The sequence below is a fragment of the Dermacentor albipictus genome, chromosome 7 (assembly GCF_038994185.2).
Source record: "Dermacentor albipictus isolate Rhodes 1998 colony chromosome 7, USDA_Dalb.pri_finalv2, whole genome shotgun sequence".
NCBI classification, from domain to species: domain Eukaryota; kingdom Metazoa; phylum Arthropoda; class Arachnida; order Ixodida; family Ixodidae; genus Dermacentor; species Dermacentor albipictus.
The window spans coordinates 34,391,813-34,414,663 of NC_091827.1; the positions used below are offsets into that span (position 1 = coordinate 34,391,813).

The 22,851-nt window shown below is 50.4% G+C and overlaps 1 protein-coding gene across 1 annotated transcript in view; it reads left to right on the forward strand.

Annotated features, from left to right (window-relative positions):
• Positions 1–6,802: 6,802 nt before the first annotated feature.
• Msp300 (Muscle-specific protein 300 kDa) overlaps positions 6,803–22,851 on the forward strand; it is a 314,508-nt gene continuing 298,459 nt past the window's right edge. Inside the window, exons 1-2 of the mRNA XM_070521946.1 lie at positions 6,803–7,317; positions 15,881–16,903. Of these exons, the coding sequence (XP_070378047.1) occupies positions 15,892–16,903 (1,012 nt within the window). The 5' untranslated portion in view covers positions 6,803–7,317; positions 15,881–15,891. The remainder of the gene's footprint in view (positions 7,318–15,880; positions 16,904–22,851) is intronic.

Genomic DNA, 22,851 nt, shown 5'->3' on the forward strand with positions numbered 1-22,851 from the left:
TAGAGCGTTAGTTTTAGTGAAATAGTCAGACACCCCTGGTGGTAAAAAACTAATCCGGAGGTGGTCAAAACTAATCTAACTGCACGAGGGTTCTTGCATTTTGATACCGTCGGAACCGAACCCGCAACCTCGCGTGCTCACGAACAGAACGCGAGAGCCTCTGAGCCATGCACCCAGCGGGTCTGAAAAAAATGATATATATAAACTAGACACGGTTGGGGGAAGCGTGGAGCCAGGAGCAAAATGTCGGGCTGGACCGCGTGAACCGTAAACAGCGGACGCGGCGATTCTCTCTCTCTCTCTCCCCGCTCCTTCTCTGACCGGGGAAAATATAGCCGCTCGACACACGGGAAATCTGGGACGGACCATGGCTGCAGTGTCTCTTGGTGAAATTATGCGGTGGCGCTTCATTTTTTTAAAGAAGTTTGTTTCTCCTCTCTTTATTTCGTTGTCAATAAAGACGCCAGAGGCCAAACTGCGTGGGGCCTGGCTGCGTCGGGAGTGGTGCGATTAAGCAGGTTATGCGTTTAGTATTACCTGGTAAACGTCGCCGGTCTCTTTAATTATGGTGACCCGTATATATAAAGGAGCACTGATACGTAGTTTAGAAGTTTCAGAAACTCTACCACAGGCCTCTCGCACGTAAAGGGATGACACTTAGCAATTACGAAGGTTGGGAAGCACTTGCAGGATTTAAGAAAATTTGATACTATGGTTTGTGCCAGAACGTCGCAACCTGGCGTCATAAACGCTGTCGTGACAATGTAGAACAAGATTTGTCGACGACGTGTAGAAGTCTGTATATATGATGATGTTGCTCACAAAACAAACAAAACAAAATAAAACCGTAAAGCAGTTACGCGACTCCAACGCAAATGTTGGAATCTATTTGAACTGAAGTTTTCGTGAAACGATTAATTAGATGTTACAAAATTCAGTGTGCAGCGCTTTCAGTTGCCTTTATTGACACCCTCTCCAAAGTGCAATCTCTGGCAATGCTTATGTTTTCGTGCACAGCACAGGTCATGACTGTCATGTCGTGCAATATCATATGCAACGCGTGTCATGGACCGTTTATGGACTACACAGTTCACAAGCTATGCCGAATAGCAAACAGCAGTTCGTGTGCGAATGCGCGTGTGAGACACGCATTGTTCACATCACGAGCACAGACGTGACTTTACGTGTTTGTCGAAGTAAGCAGGCTGAGAAGAGGGGCCTGTAAAGAGAAGTACGACGCCAGAGATTAGTAACGTTGACCGTCATTTGCTCGTTGCATTTCAGCGTCTGTGATGAAATGAAAACTGGTGCGCGTGCACGTGCTCTCGCACGCACGTGATCGCGTGTACGCGTGCTCTTGCACGCACGTGATCTCGTGTGCACGTGTTCTCGTGTGCATGTGCTCTCACATGCACGTGATCTCATTTGCAGATATCGTGTGTACGTGCTCTTGTACGCATGTGATCGCGTGTGCACGTGCTCTCATTTGCACGAAATCTCATGTGCACACCTCCTGTGCACGTGCTCTCACACGGACGTGATTTCATTTGCAGATCTCGTATGTACGTGCTCTCGCACGCACGTGATCTCGTGTGCACGTGCTCTATTGTGCACCTCTCGAGTGCACGGGCTCTAAGGTGCACATCTCGTGTGCACGTAGAGAGATGTGCACAGATCACGTGCGCATGATCTCGTGCGAGAGCACGCGCACGAGATCATGCGCACGTGCTCTCGCACGCACATGATCTCGTGTGCGCGTGCTCGAGTGTACACATCTCGTGTGTACGTGTTCTCGCACGCACGTGATCTCGTGTGCGCGTGCTCTAGTATGCACAATTCGTGTGCACGTGCTCTAGTTCGCACATCTACGTGATCTTGTGTGCACGTGCTCTAGTGTGCACATCACGTGTGCACATCTCGTGTGCACGTGCTCTCGCACGCACGTGATCTCGTGTGCCCGTGCTCTCGTGTGCACATCTCGAGTGCACGGGCTCTAAGGTGCACATCTCGTGTGCACGTAGAGAGATGTGCACAGATCGCGTGCGCATGATCTCGTGCGAGAGCACGCGCACGAGATCATGCGCACGTGCTCTCGCACGCACATGATGTCGTGTGCGCGTGCTCGAGTGTACACATCTCGTGTGTACGTGTTCTCGCACGCACGTGATCTCGTGTGCGCGTGCTCTAGTATGCACAATTCGTGTGCACGTGCTCTAGTTCGCACATCTACGTGATCTTGTGTGCACGTGCCCTAGTGTGCACATCACGTGTGCACATCTCGTGTGCACGTGCTCTCGTGTGCCCGTGCTCTAGTGTGCACATCTCGTGTGTACGTGCTCTCGCACGTATGTGATCTCGTGTGCATGTGCTCTAGTATGCACATCTCGTGTGCACGTGCTCTCGCACGCACGTGCTCTCATCTGTACGTGCTCTTGCACGCAGATGATCGCGTGTGCACGTGCTCTAGTGTGCACGTGATCTCGTGTGCACGTGCTATAGTGTGCGCATCTCGCGTGCACGTGCTCTCGTACGCACGTGATCTCGTGCTCTCGTGTGCACATCTCGTGTGCACGTGCTCTCGCACGCACGTGATCTCGTGCTCTCGTGTGCACGTGCTCTCGCACGTACGTAATCTCGTGTGCACGTTCTCTAGTGTGCACATCTCGTGTGCACATGCGCTCGCACGCAAGTGCTCTCGTGTGCACATCTCGTGTGTACATGCTCTTGCACGCACGTGATCGCGTGTGCACGTGCTCTCACACGCCGTGATCCCATTTGCAGATCTCCTGTGTACGTGCTCTCGTACGCATGTGATCGCGTGTGCACGTGCTCTCGTTTGCATGTAATCTCGTGTGCACACCTCGTGTGCACGTGCTCTCGCACGTACGTGATCTAGTATACACGTGCTCTCACACGCACGTGATTTCTTGTGCACGTGATCTCGTGTGCACACGTTATGCAATGTGACGGACGCGTCAGTTGACTCAAGAGCTACTTGACGTCGACACCGCCCCCACACAGCATCCTTTTTTCCTCCTCCCTTATGCACTCCACGAATAAGCGTTTGACATCTCCCATTTGACCGGACGTAAGGCACATTTCTGTGAGAGCTGTCGTAGTCTCGCTACTTACACGGGAGCGAAGCTTTATGAGAACGCTAAAGAACGCTATCAATTCAGACTAACAAAAGAAAACATTCTTTCAAAAGTCAATTTCCATTGAGTTGGCGGAAGACGGTTTGACCTGTTAGGGGAGGGAACGACGACCAAAACTCGAGGACAAGTTAAGGACCACGCAAAGAGCGATGGAACGGAAAATGTTAGGTGTTTTGGTAAGAGACAGGAAGAGAGTGGTGCGGATCAGAGAGCAAACGTGGATGGCCGATATCCTATAGTTGACATTCAAAGATAAGAAAATGGGGCTGGGCAGGCTCTGCGTAGGCCAAATATAACCGGTGCACCATTAGAGTTACAAGATGGGTACCGAGGGAAGGGAAGTGCAGTCGAAGACTGCAGGAAATTAGGTGGGACGATGAAATTAGGAAATCGCAGGCGCAGGTTGGAATCGGCTAGCGCAAAAGAGGGGTAATTGGAGATCACGTGGAGAGCCCTTCTTCCCGGCAGCGGACCTAAATATAGGCTGCTGTTGATGATTATGATGATGATGATGATGGTGACGATGACTATGATGATGATGATGATCGTCAGGTCGGACATTTCGAGACCAACGTTGGCATAGAATTCGAAGCCGCAGCTTTCTGTTTCCAGTCTGTGTGCTGGAGCGGGACAGATCAAACGCACGAATACCACAACAGGTTTTACTCGCACACGACGGGATGCCGCCCAGCTGGCCTTACAACTGTATGCAGGCGCGCTGGCCTCCCGCTTATATGCGCATATGCCAGCGCTATGCACAGGCCGACAGAGGGGAGCCGAGTGGGCGTGGCGTTGACGAGGTGGTGCCCTACAAATTAATATGTATTTGTGTTTCCCAGGATTCACATTCTCTGAGCGGCCTCCCTGTGGGCGTGGAAAAGGGTGTGGCAGTTTCAACAGCTTGAAGACAAATGTCTCGACACTCCTGCGTGTACTTCTGCTGAAATTGCCAAATTACCTCTTTCTTATATTTCCTTTCTTGCCAGGAACACGTAATACACTGCACAGTGCGAAAAGCACACGACCACCAGGCGGGAAGGACCACACACAGCCCAACTACTGCACTGTTGTTTTTCTTTTCGTTTACATTCGTTTGTTAGTTTCGTAATAACAACTATATTTTTGTTATTATCAGCACAAGAGATAGCAATGGCGTAACCGAAGTATTTTATACCGCAGTATTTGCACAGCAACTCATGTAGTATAACAGAAGAGAGCAGGCAAGAAAATATAACACAGAACTTGGAGCCCAAGCACCTGCAACTCTTACAAGTAACAGGCACATACCTGAAGATTCACAGAGAAACGCATGTTTCATCCCCATCAGCGGCCTAGAACCGTCCCCTTCCTTAAAATAAAGGATTCATTCATTCATTCATTCATTCATTCATTCATTCATTCATTCATTCATTCATTCATTCATTCATTCATTCATTTCGGTTCTTATATATCTCTCGCCAACTGCGGAAGCAACCGCTAGTCTCTTATTTCACTTCATTTTTAACCCTTTCCAAAATTACTGGCGCTCCGTAAAAGAGTGCATTTACTCTGCACGTTCTCATTCAAGAGTACCTGCGGCGGCAGGTCAAGCTATGGCATTCAGCTGCTGAGCAGCGAGGCTCCCGGTTCGATTCCCCAACGCTGCGACCGCATTTCGACGTGGACAAAATGTAAAAAGGAAAAAAAAGGAAAAAAAGGAAGAAAAAACGAAACAAATGGGATAGCGTACTTAGACTCAGGTACACGTTAACGAACCACAGGCGGTAAAAATTAATACGCGCTCTTCCCACTCCCCTATGGTGTCTCAACAGTCAACTTGTACAGCTTCGGGAGGTTGACGCAAATTAACAATTAAGTAACGTGGAATACTCCACGAGGGTGTACGAGGACCGTAACATGTGGAACTATACGAGACGAACAGGCACTCTGTCAGAAGAAGTGTCAAGAACCGGTTCATTTGTTCTATACTGTCGTTCAAGTCCTGCACGAATGTATGAAACTGTTTTGCCAGTTTACGAACAGCCCAGATTTGTTTCGTTCGCAGCGAGGCTTTCCTTCTTTCTTGACACCCTCCGTGGTTGCTCAGTGGCTATGGTGTTGAGCTGCTGAGCACGAGGTCGCGGGATCGAATCCCGGCCACGGCGGCCGCATCTCGATGGGGGCGATCGAAATACGAAAACACCCGTGTACTTAGATTTAGGTGCACGTTAAAGAACCCCAGGTGGTCAAAATTTTGGGAGTCCTCTACTACGGCGTACCTTATAATCAGAAAGTGGTTTTTGCACGTAAAACCCATAATTTAATTTCTAAATTTCTGTCTTGACATACTTCACTGCGATTCAGACGACTGTGACGAGTGGTGTCGCCGATGCCGACGCAAATTTGAGACAGGATATCGCCTCGAACACGCATGCATGTTCGTAAAACGTGCTTTACGTCACGGGAACGAGCTTTCCGCTGACGGGACAAGTTTGCCAGCCGACGAGTTTATTATCCGCGGTATTAAGCTGGCTGCGTAAGCGGATATCGACTTCCCTCGCACCCATCGGGACAGAGAAAGGTGAGCTATAATACGAGAGTCGGTATTCCGTTACAGCCGTCCAGGCAGAGTCGGAGGTCAGAGACGTCAACATTATCGGGGCACGGCACGGTAAAAAGGCACGCGAAGCCCTCGCGTCTAAATGAAAGCTGCTCGACGGTGAAGCGGACATGCAGAGCGGGTTGCTGGTCACAAAGATAAGGAGCGCGCTAAGAGAGGTGAAGAAGACGACGGGGACAATCCACTCTTGAGTGTATGCGTGCAACGGTGACGGGGGCTCTGCCATTCTGCAGAAGATAGGACGACAAGGAAGCCGTAATCTGGACGACGCCGTATCACCCCGGGCGGCCTCACCGCCGGTGGCGGTCTCTTATAAAACGTCCTATAGCCTTCTCCGCGGGTGCTGCTTGACGCGTCGCGTCTATTTACACACACACACGCACACGCAGGCACACGTCATTCCAACATTCCGCGCACGCCGGCGCTTATACTCCGGACGCAGCTGCTGCATCGAATATAGCGGCAGGTCGCAGAGCCGTGCAGCGTTCTTTCCCGAACCTCTTATTCGTCATCCGTCGAGGAAGAAAGAAAGGAACGGACAGAAAAACGGAAAAGCGCCGACGTTTTCTTCTCGTCGGAAGGCGATCGACTCGGTCGGCGGTGGCGCATGGACACGTCGAAGTCGAGCGCTTCCTCAGCGACTCCGAACCGCAGCGAAGGCGACGTCGTGTGAGTGGCGCGCGTGTGTGTGAATCCGTCCCTGCGACGTCGGGCCGGGCTGCGGGCAGGGCAGGACCGGCTACGAAAGCGCACTTCTGCTTCTGCTGCTGCTGCTTCGCTAGCAGACGACTGCAGCAGACGCGGCCAGCGTTTTTTCGGAGTCGGGGCGCCGGCGGTGTTCAAAATTAGCAGCAACCATCTTCCTCCGTTCGCTCCTCAGTGAAAGCAAAGAAAGAGACCCTTGCGGCTAGGTGTGTGGGTTTTTCGGCGGGTGGGGGGTTGGGAGGGGAGGGGGAACGGGGGAGGGAAGCGGAGGGAACAGGAACTTTCTCGAGCTTCTCGCAGCGGTCCCGGAGGGTGTGTGCGTGCGTTCCGCATCCATTTCTCTCCCTCGCCCGCGTCGCCGCCACACCACACCCCTTCCACTCCTCTTCGTCGCCCCCATCCCTTACGGGTCCTTTCCAGCCCCGGGCCAGTGCCGGTGGGCGAAGGAACCAGTGCGCGCGCCCCTGCCTCCATAGCCGCGCAAGGGACAGCAGACAGCCACGCCGCAGCTTCTCGAAGCTGCACCGCGACCTCGAGAAGGAGTGACCGGACGGAGTAGCCGCCGTGGAGTACACGCGATCTACCGCTCACCCGCGGCCGGGGCTACCCCTGGAAGGAAGAACGTGTCTGTGGCGCATCGAAGAAGAACACACGTATACGACCCGGCCGGGCTCCGCTTCTTCTACCTTTCCGAAGGCGTTTCTCTCGGGTACTCTTCTGTCTCCTCGGAAGACGTCGTCTGCAAGTTGGAAGGGGGGGAACCCGTGGACTTGGAAGACGCGAGAGAAGCCGCTGAGCCAGTGATCCCTCTCCGCCGCCGTCACTAAAGGGCTCGCCCAGAGGACGTGCGCGGACACGGTAAGCAGGAGAAGCAGCGACATTTGCAGAGCTTCCACACAAAGCCTTCGTGCTTCTCTGTCCCGCTCTCTCTTTCTCTCTCTCTTTAATTCCTTCCGACGCGATGCGTTATGCGCACCTGACCTGCATGCGCGGCTGTGGCCTCGGAAAGCCCGTCGATGCAGACGCGCCGTCGTGTTTTCTATGGCGTCCGGTGTCTCGGAGATCGCCGGTTTCGCGCCGTCCCGTAATCTAGGCCACTGTAGTCCCGTTAACCGGACACGCCGGGCCATCGGAGAGAGCGCGTACTCGCCGCCGGTTTTCCCCTTCTCCCCGACCGGCCGTTGATGCGTGCGCAGTGCGTCCAGGTTGGGAGAGATCGACCGACATCGGCTTGACTGTTCGCGCTAAACAGATAGGCCTTTTATACGTGCGTGTGCGTGTGCGTGTGTTCGGCGCCGTCCCCCCTTTTTTGTGCGTCTTCGCCTATACATGCTTTTAATTATCTCTAAACATGGGCCGCCGACGGAGATACGGCTGGTGAGTGAATGTGTGCGTATACGCCCTTCTAATTTTTGTTTGCTTCTAAAAGCGGAGAGAGAAGCGAAGGGGAGGGTTACGAAAGGCCGGTATTATATGTAGCTCAGTGGGCTCTCGTCGCCGGCTCGGTAGAGCTTCTAGTTGTCACGCAGGGTTAGATTACCGTGTTCAGATAAAGAGAAGGCCACCAAGATGTCTTAAATATATGTGTATATGGATAGATAGGTGGCTCTCATTAGATGGCCCTTGGGCGGTAGGTCACGGGACCGCTGCTTTCACTCGTGTGTGCCTCGACTCGATGCAGATCCGACTTGGCGCAGACGAATCGCGGAATACACGCGCAAGCGAGCTTTTACTTCGAGGCTTGATTTCGATCATTCAATCGTATGCGCTTCGTTCTTCAGTCGTGCTAGAAAAGTTGTGAGGAGGTCGATTTAAAAAGATAAGATCGACATTGTCGTGGGCTTAGCAGGGAGTGCGTTTTATCGCGTTTTGCTGGACCCAATAAAAGTTTATTTACTCACTCACTCACTGAACGCATGAAAGGAGAGTACTATATGCATATATACGCGGGGGATTGACCTTATATGCGGCAGATGGAGCATATGTGAAAAAAGTGAAGCATGGTCAGACTTCCGGTGTAGGGGGCAAATCTTAGCGGGTTATAGTGCACAGTAAATTTAAGAAATCGCTATGCTTTGCGAGATGTGAACGCTGTAGAGAGACGCGACCTCCGTTACCATCTCTCCTTTGGAAACATAGCAAAGCGTCGTTAAAGGGAAACTCCGGCTTTCCTTTTTTTTACCATATTAGGATATTGTCATATTCAAATGGCATTGACAGTCCTGCCACCAGTAGGGTGATTCAATTTGCTTGGAAATTCATCAATAATTTTAAATAACCAATAAATGAAGGTACCGAAACCGAAACGGGTAGCTGATTCGTGTGACGGCATTATGAGTCGATGACGTCAGATCCTACCCTACCATTATTTAAACATGCAGTACACTTAATGCTAACGCCGAGGAAGCGAAGCTGATGTCTCCTCACGACACAGGGAGCTTTTATAGATGTTTCCAAACTATACAGCGGCGATTTACAATCACAGGGTGGTCTGTAGAAAATCATGAGTCGGGAACGCAACCAATCTTTAAAATTCATTTTCAGGAAAACTAAATGACTTGGAACCATATAGTTTGGCACGGATAATCAGAGTGCAAAAGAGAACGTATATGCAAACTCTTATGAAGATCAGTGGAAATCGAAAAATCGCCGGAATTGCCCTTTAAGTAACCCAAGTCATACTGACAACTAGGTCTTTCCTGAAGGCATCGTTCATATTGCTGCTCTCACACAGTCAATTAAAAAAAAAGTATCGGTTGCAAAAGTAATTATTGAAAATTCGTAGTGTTTTTGTTGACATTCTGTTGGCTTCTATAGGCGTTCTGTTGCTTTGCAACAGAACATCACCATTTTTTTTAAGGGAAGGTCTCGTTTGATCGCTCTCGAGTGAGCCTGGCCGCCTCCATGATCCATTGTTGCTTGTATGTCACAATATCAATATCAGCTCGTGGCAGTATGCGCGTAATCGTTGCCTGTTTACGTATACGAAAAAGGAGGAGGGAGGAGGAGGAGGAATAAAAGGAACTATGAGCTTTTTTATTGTGTGTGTGTGTGTGTGTGTGTGTGTGTGTGTGTGTGTGTGTGTGTGCGTGTGTGTGTGTGTGTGCGTGCGTGCGTGCGTGCGTGCGGTAGTGTGTTGAGGTGTTGCGGCAGCTCCGCGAATCGGTTACCAACGGGTCTTGCGCCCTTGACCTTGGCACTCGGGTGTGAAAGCACGGCCGCAGCAAGCAATGGAGTTCTTTCTTGCTCGACAAATCGCAGGACGGCCACGAGGAACTAGACTAGACACGATGACTATCAGCTAACATTAATGACAAGTTCCTTGAATGGATTTCCTAGACACGTGTCACGTATGCTATGTACAAGGTTGGATGATTGCGCTATTTGGCCATTCCTGGCCCTTGCGCCACTTAAACATCACACATTCATTCGTTCAAGGTTGGATGGGCCACATGTGTCATTTCTGCAGAACTAATAGGTTGTTTATCAAAATAAACAAAGGTGAAGAAAGGATCAGAAGTTATTGCTGACCACAGTCGCGTAGTCTGCTGACACCTGAACGGCGGTCACCAGTAGAGGGTGGGGGAAGGGGAGTAAAAGGACATGAAGAGAGGATAGAATAAGAGAGGGGGCAACTACTGACCGAAATACAACACAGGGACTGTACCCAAGAGTTTATTGTTTGTTTCTTCGATATATGTATGCTGCAAGATCGAACAACAAACATTTGAGTTCTCTAGTATGTTCTTTTGTCCCGGCTATGGCGCTAGAAATGGCCCTACCATTAAACCAACTCTAAAATAATGCGTACCTGAAACAAACTACTAAAGGGCCCTAGGTAGCACCTATAGCACCACCTAGGTAGCACCTATAGAACACCACCTAGACGCTACCTGGCCCAACATTTTCAGTGCCAAGGCTGGCGTGACGAAAGCGGTGACGTCAAAGTCACCGTCGCTTACTCGGAAGCATCCCCATTAGATTCTATGGCAGTCGGGCCAGGTAGCATGACGTCACAATTAGGAGCTTACAGGCCTTGTGCTATCTAGATGGTCTTGCACTAGCCACCTCCGATAATTTCATGAGTAGGAATCGCCTTCTCCTTTCCGGTATTTTTCGGTCTGTTCTCCATACATCGTGAGGCCAACAGGGCCATGCAGGTGACATCACCAGCGTATACGCTGTCGATTGGTCCATCTGCGAGGGTCGTCAGTTCCGATTCTTCTGCTATACAGCACGTTGTTGTTGTCGCAGTCGTTGTTATACGCAGTCGTATAACGCCCGCTCTTCCTCGCCGCCTTGCTGGCCGGTCGCGTGCGATTGACTGATTTACCCTCGTGTGTATAGCGTGTATAGCGTGTGTATAGCGGCCATTATCCCTCAAGAGAAAAATATATAACAGCTGTGTCTTACCAGTACTGACGTACGGGGCAGAAACCTGGAGGCTCACGAAAAGGGTTCTACTCAAATTGAGGACGACGCAACGAGCTATGGAAAGAAGAATGATAGGCGTAACGTTAAGGGATAAGAAAAGAGCAGATTGGGTGAGAGAACAAACCCGAGTTACTGATATCTTAGTTGAAATAAAAAAAAAAGAAATGGGGGGGGGGGGGGGCATGGGCAGGACATGCAATGAGGAGGGAAGATAACCGATGGTCATTAAGGGTTACGGACTGGATTCCAAGGGAAGGGGAGCGTAGCAGGGGGCGGCAGGAAGTTGGTTGGGCGGATGAGATTAAGAAGTTTGTAGGGACGACATGGCCACAATTAGTACATGACCGGCATTGTAGGAGAAGTATGGGAGAGGCCTTTATTCTGCAGTGGACGTAATCAGGCTGATGATGATAATGATGATAGCGTGCTTCTCGCTGCGCCTGCGGCGGCAACGCGTCGCGTAGCTTAATAAAGCGTGAAGTCCCGACAAGCGGAAGTTGACGGTAAACATGGACAGCGTTGCTTTCCAAAGGAACTTAGGATTGAAACCTGAATCAAGTTTTCGATTACTCTTTCCTGCTGTCGAAACGGTCCCGAAAGTGAGAGGAGCGCTTCGAAATTCGCGGTCTCACGCTGACGTACACCTACGCCGAGGTTTCCTCACCGGGACATGAAATTCAGAGAGAGAGAGAAAGAGAGAGAGAGATGTTTGGTTGCCATTTTCTGTTGTAAAGCGCTATTGTCCATTTTTTCGTGACCAGCACCTTCATGCACTATAAGATAACTACACTGTATAATTACACTGTAAAATTACACCCTTACACCCCAAAATGGTGTAAGGGTGTGATCTTTGGATCGATTCACACTCTTATTCACTTTAAAGGTGCAAATTATTTTATAGTCAAATCATACAGGTCATTTGCGACAGCGACATCAGCAAATTTTCCTCTCGTCTTGGCATTAGGATAATGTCGATGACACGTACGGGACGACATATCGAGACAAGCGTATTAGTGTCAAGGTAAAATACTTGGTGTTTTCAAACAACGTCCATGGCGCCGACCAGGTGCAACCCATTTGCGTGTGGGAAGCGTATGCAGGATCAGCACGTCTTTCGTCGCTGTCACGTGATCTGTAAGACCTGCGCATTGGTGCGACGCGTTGAACGCAAACAACGCAATTAGCTCAGCGTCTCGGGGACGGCGACTCCGTCTTTATTTAGCGTCGCTTACTGAGAGGGGGCGGAGAGGGCGGAGCGGCGGGAACATTTGTCAGGACCTGCGGATTTGCAGAAACGCCGGCTCGCGAGAGGGTCCTCGGTATGTGGGACACCCCAATTAATCCTCGCGGAGTCGCTCCGCGTTGCACGGTTCTGACAGCGCATCCTGGCATCTTCGCCGCAGCGCATAAAACTTTTCGTTTCATTATGTAACCACGTCGCGTCTACTGTAAAAAAAAAGGTTGCAGAACGTGACGTCACAAAGGTGCGGTGTCTTTACATCACCACCGTCACTTTCAGTGCGGGCAAAAAATTATATAGAAGAAACTGGTACGGCTGCGCGACAATCATAGGTTCCTTATACGTGGTGCTCCGTCAGTAGCGTAGTCGTACCAATGCACCTGTACCAACTATAGCCCATCTATCAATGCTACTGAAGCTGAAGAGAGAATCTTTGCAGGCGCATGCAATCTGAGAAACTCGTACATCAAATACAGCGAAGCTGTATAAAGGAGCTCTCACATATATCTGAATCTCGGTATCATGGTCAGGTTTGGCGCCGTGTCAAATCAACCCAAGACTTTGCAAACGCTTCACCACAGCCGATGCTGTTTTCTCGCTATACCCGAGATATATTAATCGCTACGCTATATCAGAACTTATTACTTCTATGCTCTCCTTTATATCCGGCGAAATCTGTTCCTGTATGCTGCGTCAGCTCCTCTCTCTACAATGCGCCTCTTCCTCTTCGGTATCGACCGCGCTGCCACACGTTGCTGCCGCCACCGCATGAAACTCGCAGGGAAGCCGACACCACACGAGAACAGCACGAAAAACCGCACGAAAAGCCGCACTGCAGGAGAACCGCACGAAAAACAAAATCGCACAAGAGCTGCACGAAATCCGACACCGAACGTGAGCAGCAGGAGAACCGATACCGCGCAAGAACCAGACGACGACCACACAAAAACCGGACGAAAACCGCTGCTGCACGAGAACCGCACGCAAACCTACGCTGCACGATAGCCGACACCGCACGAGAACCGCACGAAAACAGGACACTGCGCAAGAACCGCCCAAAAACCACCACCGCACGAGAACCGCACGGAAACCGACACCGCCCGGGAACCGCACGAGAACCACACGAAAACCACACGAAAACCACCACTGCACGAGAACCGCACGGAAACCTACACTTCACGATAGCCGACACTGCACGAGAACCGCACGAGTGGTGTTAGGCTGCTGAGCACGAGGTCGCGGGATCGAATCCCGGCCACGGGGGCCGCATTTCGATGGGGGCGAAATGCGAGAACACCCGTGTACTTAGATTTAGGTGCACGTTAAAGAACCCCAGGTGGTCCAAATTTACGGAGTCCTCCACTACGGCGCGCCTCATAATCAGAAAGTGGTTTTGGCACGTAAAACCCCATAATTTAAATTTTTTTTACCGCACGAGAACCACACAGAAACCAGACGAAAACCACCACTGCACGAGAACCGCACGGAAACCTATACTGCACGATAGCCGACACCACACGAGAACCGCACAAAAACCTACACTGCACAAAAACCGCACAAAAACCACCACCGCACGAGAACCGCACGGAAAGCGACACCGCCCGGGAACCGCACGAGAACCACACAAAAACCGCACAAAAACCACCACCGCACGAGAACCACACCAAAACCGGACGAGAACAACCACTGCACGAGAACCGCTCGGAAACCTACGCTGCACAATAGCCGACACCGCACGAGAACCTCACAAAAACCGACACTGCACGAAAACCGCACAAAAACCACCATCGTACGAGAACCGCACGGAAAGCGACACCGCACGAGAACCGCACGAGAACCACACGAAAACCGGACAAAAACCACCACTGCACGAGAACCGCACGGAAACCTACGCTGCACAAAAACCGCACAAAAACCACCACCGCACGGGAACCGCACGGAAAGCGACACCGCCCGGGAAACGCACGAGAACCACACAAAAACCGCACAAAAACCACCACCGCACGAGAACCACACAAAAACCGGACGAGAACAACCACTGCACGAGAACCGCTCGGAAACCTACGCTGCACAATAGCCGACACCGCACGAGAACCTCACAAAAACCGACACTGCGCGAAAACCGCACAAAAACCACCACCGTACGAGAACCGCACGGAAAGCGACACCGCACGAGAACCACACAAAAACCGGACAAAAACCACCACTGCACGAGAACCGCACGGAAACCTACGCTGCACAAAAACCGCACAAAAACCACCGCCGCACGGGAACCGCACAAAAACCGGACGAAAACCACCACTGCACGAGAACCGCACGGAAACCTACGCTCCACAAAAACCGCACAAAAACCACCACCGCACGGGAACCGCACGGAAAGCGACACCGCCCGGGAAACGCACGAGAACCACACAAAAACCGCACAAAAACCACCACCGCACGAGAACCACACAAAAACCGGACGAGAACAACCACTGCACGAGAACCGCTCGGAAACCTACGCTGCACAATAGCCGACACCGCACGAGAACCTCACAAAAACCGACACTGCGCGAAAACCGCACAAAAACCACCACCGTACGAGAACCGCACGGAAAGCGACACCGCACGAGAACCGCACGAGAACCACACAAAAACCGGACAAATACCACCACTGCACGAGAACCGCACGGAAACCTACGCTGCACAAAAACCGCATAAAAACCACCGCCGCACGGGAACCGCACAAAAACCGGACGAAAACCACCACTGCACGAGAACCGCACGGAAACCTACACTGCACGATAGCCGACACCGCACGAGAACCGCACAAAAACCACCACCGCACGAGAACTTCACGGAAAGCGACACCGCAAACATATAACTTGGACCTTCATTCTATGTCCTAATATTCGTTCTAACATCGCGAAATTAACGACAATAGAGTTTTCAAAGAATACTTTATGAGTGTGAACTGATTTAGTGTTTCTCTTCAGTGTACCTTTGAGTGTTCTACTGCTGCGATTTCGTTATACCTTGCTTTATTATGAATGTGTTCGCCCCAATGTGTGTCTTGAACTACGGGCATGTCGGCGCAAAATGAAATGACAGTGCCTGTCTTATCGTATGCCCTGCAGTCGCTTCTTGCAAGCGTGGCAAGTTGTCCTCGTAGCCACAACCTACGCCATCGCTTGCCTCCTCCCATGTCGTAGTTCCAAGTCGCATATACCCTGCAAAGCGGACACGCTCTTCCCTGTAACCGCAGTACATGTATCTCCGCTTTGTCGTACGTGTGCCACGTCCTTGCCGTGTGCGAACTTCTCCGTAGAGCGAGAGTGGCGAGGTAGTTTTTTAGGCAGCCATAACCACCCGCTTTTCCGCAAGCAGTGCAGGCAGTTCCCGCTTACTCTATCCACTCGCGAAGCTTGCCGGTATACGTAGTCCCCGCTTCTGCAAGCTGTAGCAGTTGTAGTCGGCGTGTCCTTCTACGTACAGCGCGCACAAGGACATGCGAGATGCAAAGAAAGTATAGCACACGAACGCAGCGTGTGCCATCTTTTTGTCTTTGTCCTTGTTGCGCCTTCTCCTTGTGTGCGCTGTACCTGAAAGATCGCGCATCACCAAATTCGCCCAAGCCAAGCACCCCTGTTGCAAGCTATGTCAGCGCGCAGTCTTGCATGGTCCGTTGGCATGCGGCGGCGACGACGACCAGCCGATATCGAAGCACGGCCGTCTTAGCTCCACGGGGCCAAACGTCGTGTTGCCCAGGTGGTTCCGGGATGGGGAATCGACAGGGGCGCGGCAGTGGCGGAGGCGCCGCTCGCGATGGCCAGTCGCCCGGCAAAGAGAGTGGGCGACCTGAGCCGCCAGATTCGTCCTCGCCGCCGCAGCCACTTCCGCAGCCGCAGCCGCAGCCGCAACAACAACAATCTGTGGTTGAAAACCCTGCCGCAGACGGTCACGAGGAGGAGGAGGACATGGCCTCTTCCTGGCAGCAGCAGCAGAAGGAGATGCACCAGCAACAGCGGGAGCTGGAGCATCAGCAACAGAGGCGCCTCCAGGAGCAGCTAGCCGCCGCTCGCGGCGCCTCGGCGCCGCAGCAGCAGCAGCGCGCGGCGTCTTCGACGCCGTCGCCCCGCCAGCCGCCGTCTCCGGCCGGCGTGCGCGTCGTCGAGGTCAAGGCCGACGTCTGGAAGCCGCCCGGCTCCGCCGCGGCGGCGGCCAGGACCCCGGGGCAGCAGCAGCCGTCGCCCCAGTTCCACAAGCACGTGCAGTTCCAGACGTCGCCCTATCCAGGCCAGGAGACCTCTCCGGCGATCCAGAGGCCGCAGCCTTCGCCTTCGCCCAAGCCGTACAGACCGCCTCCCGGCGTTGCGCCTGGTACTAGCCAAGTCCAGTACGACCAGCCGTGGTACTCGACGCCGCCGATGCAGCAGCAGCCTTCCCCGCGGTCTCAGCCCTCGCCGCGGTCTCAGCCCTCGCCGCGACTTGGGGTGGCGGCGGTGCAGCAGCAGCAGCAGCAGCAGCACCACCCGGCGCAGCTAACGATCTTGACGACCCCGAACGTAACGATATCGACCGGCGCTGGTGGTGCGGGTGTGCCGAGTCCTCGTCGCGTGCCCCTGGACGTGGTGCCGCAGCCGTCGGGCCAGCGCGTGTGGTCCGAGGAGCCCGTGTGCGAGTACGTGGAGCCCGGAGGACCCAGCCTGGCGCAGCAGATCGCCCAGCAGTCGCAGGATTACGTGGACGAAAAGGAGCTCGAGTACCGGCTCGCCATCCAGCAGCTGCAGAGTGAGTGACGTGGACCGGCCACGTGTTTTTCTTTTTTATTCTCGCGTTGGCTAAAGTCCCTTAAACTTCGTAAAGTGCCGCCACGCTTTGAAAAATGCCGCCTTCTCCTCGCGCGCTCTGGCCGAGGCCGACGCCGCGTCGCTATTGGCCTAATAGCGTCACGTGGGCCCTCGCGCCGTGCATCAGCGCCATTTTTGCTCGAGAGGTGTCTACGGAGTGGCGAGGACCGCATGTTGGCGCCGTTGCTACGCTCGAGCAGTGTAGGCGGTGCCACAGTTGAGGAGGGAGCGTGAAAGAGAGGAGAAACGAGGAGGAGTGAAGGCCGAGGAGCAGAGTGTCGCTACTTTACGACGTATAAGGAATTTTAGTCTTGGCGTGATCGCTGCGCCCCCACTGGGTGTGTAGGGAACTAGAGCCGAGGTGTCCCCGTGCAGGCAAGTAACCCAGCGATTGGACTTGATCTGTAACACCGTTGCTATATAGCGGAAGCAGTCGCTTCGAGTATCTTGAACACGGTGGACATCAGCGAAAATTTCTTACGGTGGCCTCAGTAACAAGTTTATTCGTAGAGATAGCTAGTTTCGTCGTAGATAAATTGATAGATCTTAATCAAATCAAATCAAGACTTCATTTCATCTCTCAACAAAGAGAGAAGCAACAAGAACAAAAGAAAGATGATGTCTTCTCATTGTGTCAGTGGTATGTCCAATTTTCGTAATGTTTGGCCGAATGTATACCATGACACCGAGTTAATGACGAGGTTGTCGAGTGTCGATCTTGTGTCCCCAATACCCCTATGTCACACCTCAAGAGCGTCGAAGCAGTTTTGACCAGCAGAGGCCGCGCTAATTTAGCGACGCCTAGAGCGACACTACCTGTCGTCGTTATAATGAGGTATGAGCATTTAAGCTCAGCCGAACGCGTAACTATACCTCCGAGAGGTTCCTACAGCTACCTGTAGCGGGAGAAGCGACACCACTATGACGACTGCTAGTCTTCCCATGTGGCCGTTGCATTATAAACTCCAAGCGCTTCTTTACGATGGCTCTTTTTGAAAAGCACTCGCAGTCTGCGGTCCGTCTGACCAGCTGGTTCAAGCCAAGTGGTATTCGAACCTTTTCATCGCTCGACTACGTAAGGGTCGACAAGTAAAACTCAGAGTAAACCCTACGGTCAACCAGAGACATTTTTCAGCTTGTCCGGATTCCGCGTTTAGAGATACTTCTCTCGAATCCGGATCATCGGTGAAGTTCGCCGCACGAATGCTGTGGAGCGCTCCTTGTGGATGCGTCCGCTGAATAGACCTACACAGGTGAAAGCTCCTTCTAGGGAGAGCATTAAAACAAACGGGCGTGTTCAGACACACACGTATGTTATGGGGGACAAACGAAGCTCGAACATGAATTATAGAGCACGACAGTTTTTTTGCCAGCGAAAACCCGAGAGGACGACGTCGCAACGTTACTTATCCGGTTATCGATAACGGTACATGCAACCGATCAGGCGTACAAAACGAAATCGTGCTAACGTCGCACGAAGTGCTGGAAGCAAAAAAAAAAAGAGCAAAGAACGCATTTTAGTTAGCCTTATCTTGCTCCTGCTTAACTTCTCCACGATACATTACGATTACGTTACCCAACTGATCTTGGCCACCGACGTACAAATTTGTTGAGCGCAAGGTTGTTGTTGAGAGGCCTTTCAATGAAATACATGACTTGGTCAGCTGGAGTGCCTAGACTGGACACCAAGAAACTCCGCCATATTGTTGTCAAATTCGCCACCTCGTCAGCTCTGATTGGTCCGGTGCTCTGCTGCGCCCTCTCTGACTCTTGAGCCCCTTTGGCTCAAAATGCCAACGTGGCGGAATTTGATAACCCGCCGGATCTGGCATGCAGTGTTCAAAGTAGCGATCCAGGTCTCGGGCGGCAGAAATGAAATGCGGTCCCTAAACGAGGAAAATTAAGATACACGTTTTATTCCTGTAATGGCCCAACGTGTCATGTACACGCAACGCTGAGAACCACGCCTCGCAATTCGGATTTAGGCACGGGAAATTTCACGCATGGCCTACAGTACCGTTTTTTGATATGCCGGAGCGAACTTTCAAGTTGTGCAGTTCAGGACACCAATTACTAATCAATTAATACAATAATTAGTTTCTAACTCAACTAAGACTTCATTTTCTCTCTTTTTTTATATATTTTTTGTACAAATGCATACTCTCCATGGCCAGATGTATAAAATGTGAACATATATATATATATATCAGGCACGTACCCAGGGGGGGGCCCGGGGGGGCCCGGGCCCCCCCCGAAATCATGTGGCATACCCCCCCCCCCCCTCCCCACCCACGCCACCACTCCTCACACATTTCTAAAGCGCCGCCAGATCAATGTTGAGACTTCGCAGCTGTTCATCGGTCAGCATTATGCTGCGTTTTTCACTCCTTTTAGATGGCGGTAGTTATCAGCATCTCTTCTAATGTGAAGGACAGTGTTCTCGTAGATCCCGCACTCGCGCGATTAACTCGAGATGCGTTCAGTTGTCACCATCTATTCAACCGTCACGCGCATAGCTGTTGCTTTTGTTAGTTCAACCTTCTTTGTTTAGGCTGATCCTGGGACCATGAGAGGGATACGGCTGTTACTCAGCTGGTCTGTACTCTCATGGAACGAGTTGCGGCCGGAGAAAACGTCAATTGCGTTTAACTTATCCCTTTGCTTCATTGTTTCCTTGAGTTACGGCTCGCCCCGACGCTGGCAGATGCCCGGAACCATATACACGTGATATGGGTTAGATAAGGTGGGAAATAAAATAATGTGAATGAGCGTCCATCATGAAACCCTGCAATAACCCTTAACCCCTTAAGCAAGATGACTGTCGCCCGTTACCTCGTCTGGTTTTCCCTAACTATATATAAGGAGTTGAGAAATTAAGCGATCTCTACTAAGGGAGAGCCAAGGCAACAACCAAACTGCAAGCAAAAGCGAATAATAAAAAAGTTAACCGTTATTTATGAGAATATTTATGGATCAACATCTTTTTATTTAAAAAGGAAGTAGAGAAAAGGCCGCCGGAAGTGGAGAACGATTACTTGTCTTGAATGACGCTTCTACAGTTATCGGTCGAACCACCTCACGTAGCCACTTCTCTGCTGTGCTTATGTGGGTGTTTTTCTAAGCTTTCGCAGTGAGCGCAGTACGTCTAGAATCGCAGAGTGCTGCGCTCTACGCGGTCGTATGGGACTGGCGGCCGCACAGCATCACGCAATTCGCGGAACTGTCAAAACTGATCAACAAGGCGAAAATAACTGATATTCGAAGCTATAACATGAGAAAGACTGAAGAAGCCGTAAAAAATGAACGCAGCCTGAAATCAGTAAAAAAGAAACCTGGAATAGGACAAACCATGATGTATGCACTAAAAGGTAAGAAGGATAATATCATCAGCAATCTCGAAGACATAATAAAAGCAGCGGAAAAATTCTAAGCTGACCTGTATACAGTACCCAGAGGAGTCACGATAGTTCACTTAGAAACAGTAATGAACAGGATACAGAAACTCTCCTATAACTAGCGATGAGGTCAGAAGGGCCCTGCAAGACATGAAACGATGAAGAGCGGCAGGATAAGGTGGAATAACAGTCGATTTAATCAAAGATAGAGGAGACATAATGCTTGGAAAACTGGCGGCTCTTTATACGAAGTGTCTATCGACTGCAAGGGTCCCAGAAAACTGGAAGAATGCAGACATTATACTAATCCACACAAAAAAGGAGACGTTAAAGAATTGAACAATTATGGAACCGTTAGCTTGCTCCCAGTATTATATAAAATATTTACCAAAATAATATCCAATAGAATAATGTTAACACTGGATTTTGTTAACCAAGGGAACAGGCTGGCTTCAGGAAGAGATACTTTACAATGGATCACATCCATGTCATCAACCAGGTCATGGCGAAATCTGCAGAGTACAATAAGCCTCTCTATGTGGCTTATATAGATTACGGAAAGGCATTTGATTCAGTAGAGATACCAGCAATCGTAGAGGCGCAACGTAATCAAGGAGTACAGAACGCTTACGTAAAAAGCTTGGAAAATATTGCTACATGCGTGAGGTATCTGTTTGTTTGAACGAGGCGCGTGGGCGCCATCAATCCAGAAAAGAGAAGGAAGAACGAACTGGGCTCGCGCTGTGAATCTAACCTGTCAGCGCTGCAACCGTTGTTGTAGATATAATCTGTAAATGGTTTCTCGTCTTCCTGACTCGTCTTTCGCGTTAGAATATCTACAAGATTCTACAGCTGCCTTAATTCTACACAAGAAAAGCAGGCAGATACGTATAGAGAAAGGGGTCAGACAGGGAGATACAATTTCTCCAAAGCTATTTTCTGCGTGTTTAGAAGAATTCAAGCTAATAAACTGGGAAGGCTTAGGAGTAAAGATCGACGGCAAATATCTGAGCAACCTTCGGTTTGCCGATGACATTGTTCTATTCAACAACAATGCAGACGAGTTACAACAAATGATTGGAGACCTTAACAGAGAGAGTGTAAGAGTGGGGTTGAATATTATTATGCAAAAGATGAAGATAATGATAAATAGCCGGGCAAAGAAACAAGAGATCAGGATGGCCAGTCGGCCACTAGAGACTGTGAAGGAGTACGTTTACCTAGGTCCATTAATCAGAGGGAACCCTGATCATGAGAAGGAAATTCACAGAAGAATAAAAATAGGTTGGATCGCATACGGCAGACATTTCCAGCTCCTGACTGGAAGCTTACCATTATTATTGAAAAGTAAGGTGTGCAATCAGTGCATTTTACCAGTGCAATATGTCCAGTGCCAATGCATTTGCCAGTGCATTTCCCAGTGCATTTTGCCAGTGCATATGAGGCAGAGACTTGAGAGCAAGTTAAGGACCGCGCAAAGAGCGATCGAACGAAGATTGCTAGGCATAACGTTAAGAGAGAAAGAGACTGGTTTGGATCAGAGATCGAACGGCTATAGACGATATTCTAATTGACATCAAGAGGAAAAAATGTAGCTGGGCAGGTCATGTAATGCGCCGGTTAGATAACCGTTGGACCATTAGGGTTGCAGAATGGGTACAAAGAGAAGGGAAACGCAATCGAGGACGACAAAACACTAGGTGGAGCGATGAAATTAGGAAATTCGCGGGCGCTAGTTGTAATCGGTTGGCGCAGGACAGGGGTAATTGGAGATGGCAGGGAGAGGCCTTCGTCCTGCAGTGGACATAAAACATGATGATGATGATGATGATGATGATGATGGAGGTGGTGGGCCCCCCCCGAAAAAAAATCCTGGGTACGTGCCTGATATATATATATATATATATATATATATATATATATATATATATATATATATATATATATATATATATATATATATATATATATATATATAAAGTGCAACGTTAAAGTTTTGAGAACAAAGTGATCTCCTTAAGCAACACAAACAACAGTGGAGGTCAGCAGCGAGGCGAGAGTGGTATCGAGCATGCCAGCTCGGCCTCGAAGCTAGGAATATGTTGTTATCCTGAATAATTTTGGTGAGTACCCACGGTGGGGGGGCGATTGGCCATGAATCAAGTGGTTGAGAGAAATGGACAAGAGGAGAAATCAAGAAGAAATAAAATGAATACTTACAGTTATAGATAACAAGTGCATACTGTGCGGTAGGAAGCATAAAAAAAAGTGACACCAAACGCAGAGCTTAAAAAATTACGAATACGTTAAGCAGGGTTATCGATTGGATTCGGTGAGAAAGTATCGAACTGCGAAGCAAACATGTCTGCCGCTGAAAGCGTGAATAGAGGCTCCAAAGGAGCAACGAACAAATTTGTACCAACACGGCGTAGTGGATTTTGTAAAACATTTCTCTAAAATAAGAGAAACGTCTGCACGACAAAAAAAAAGAAAA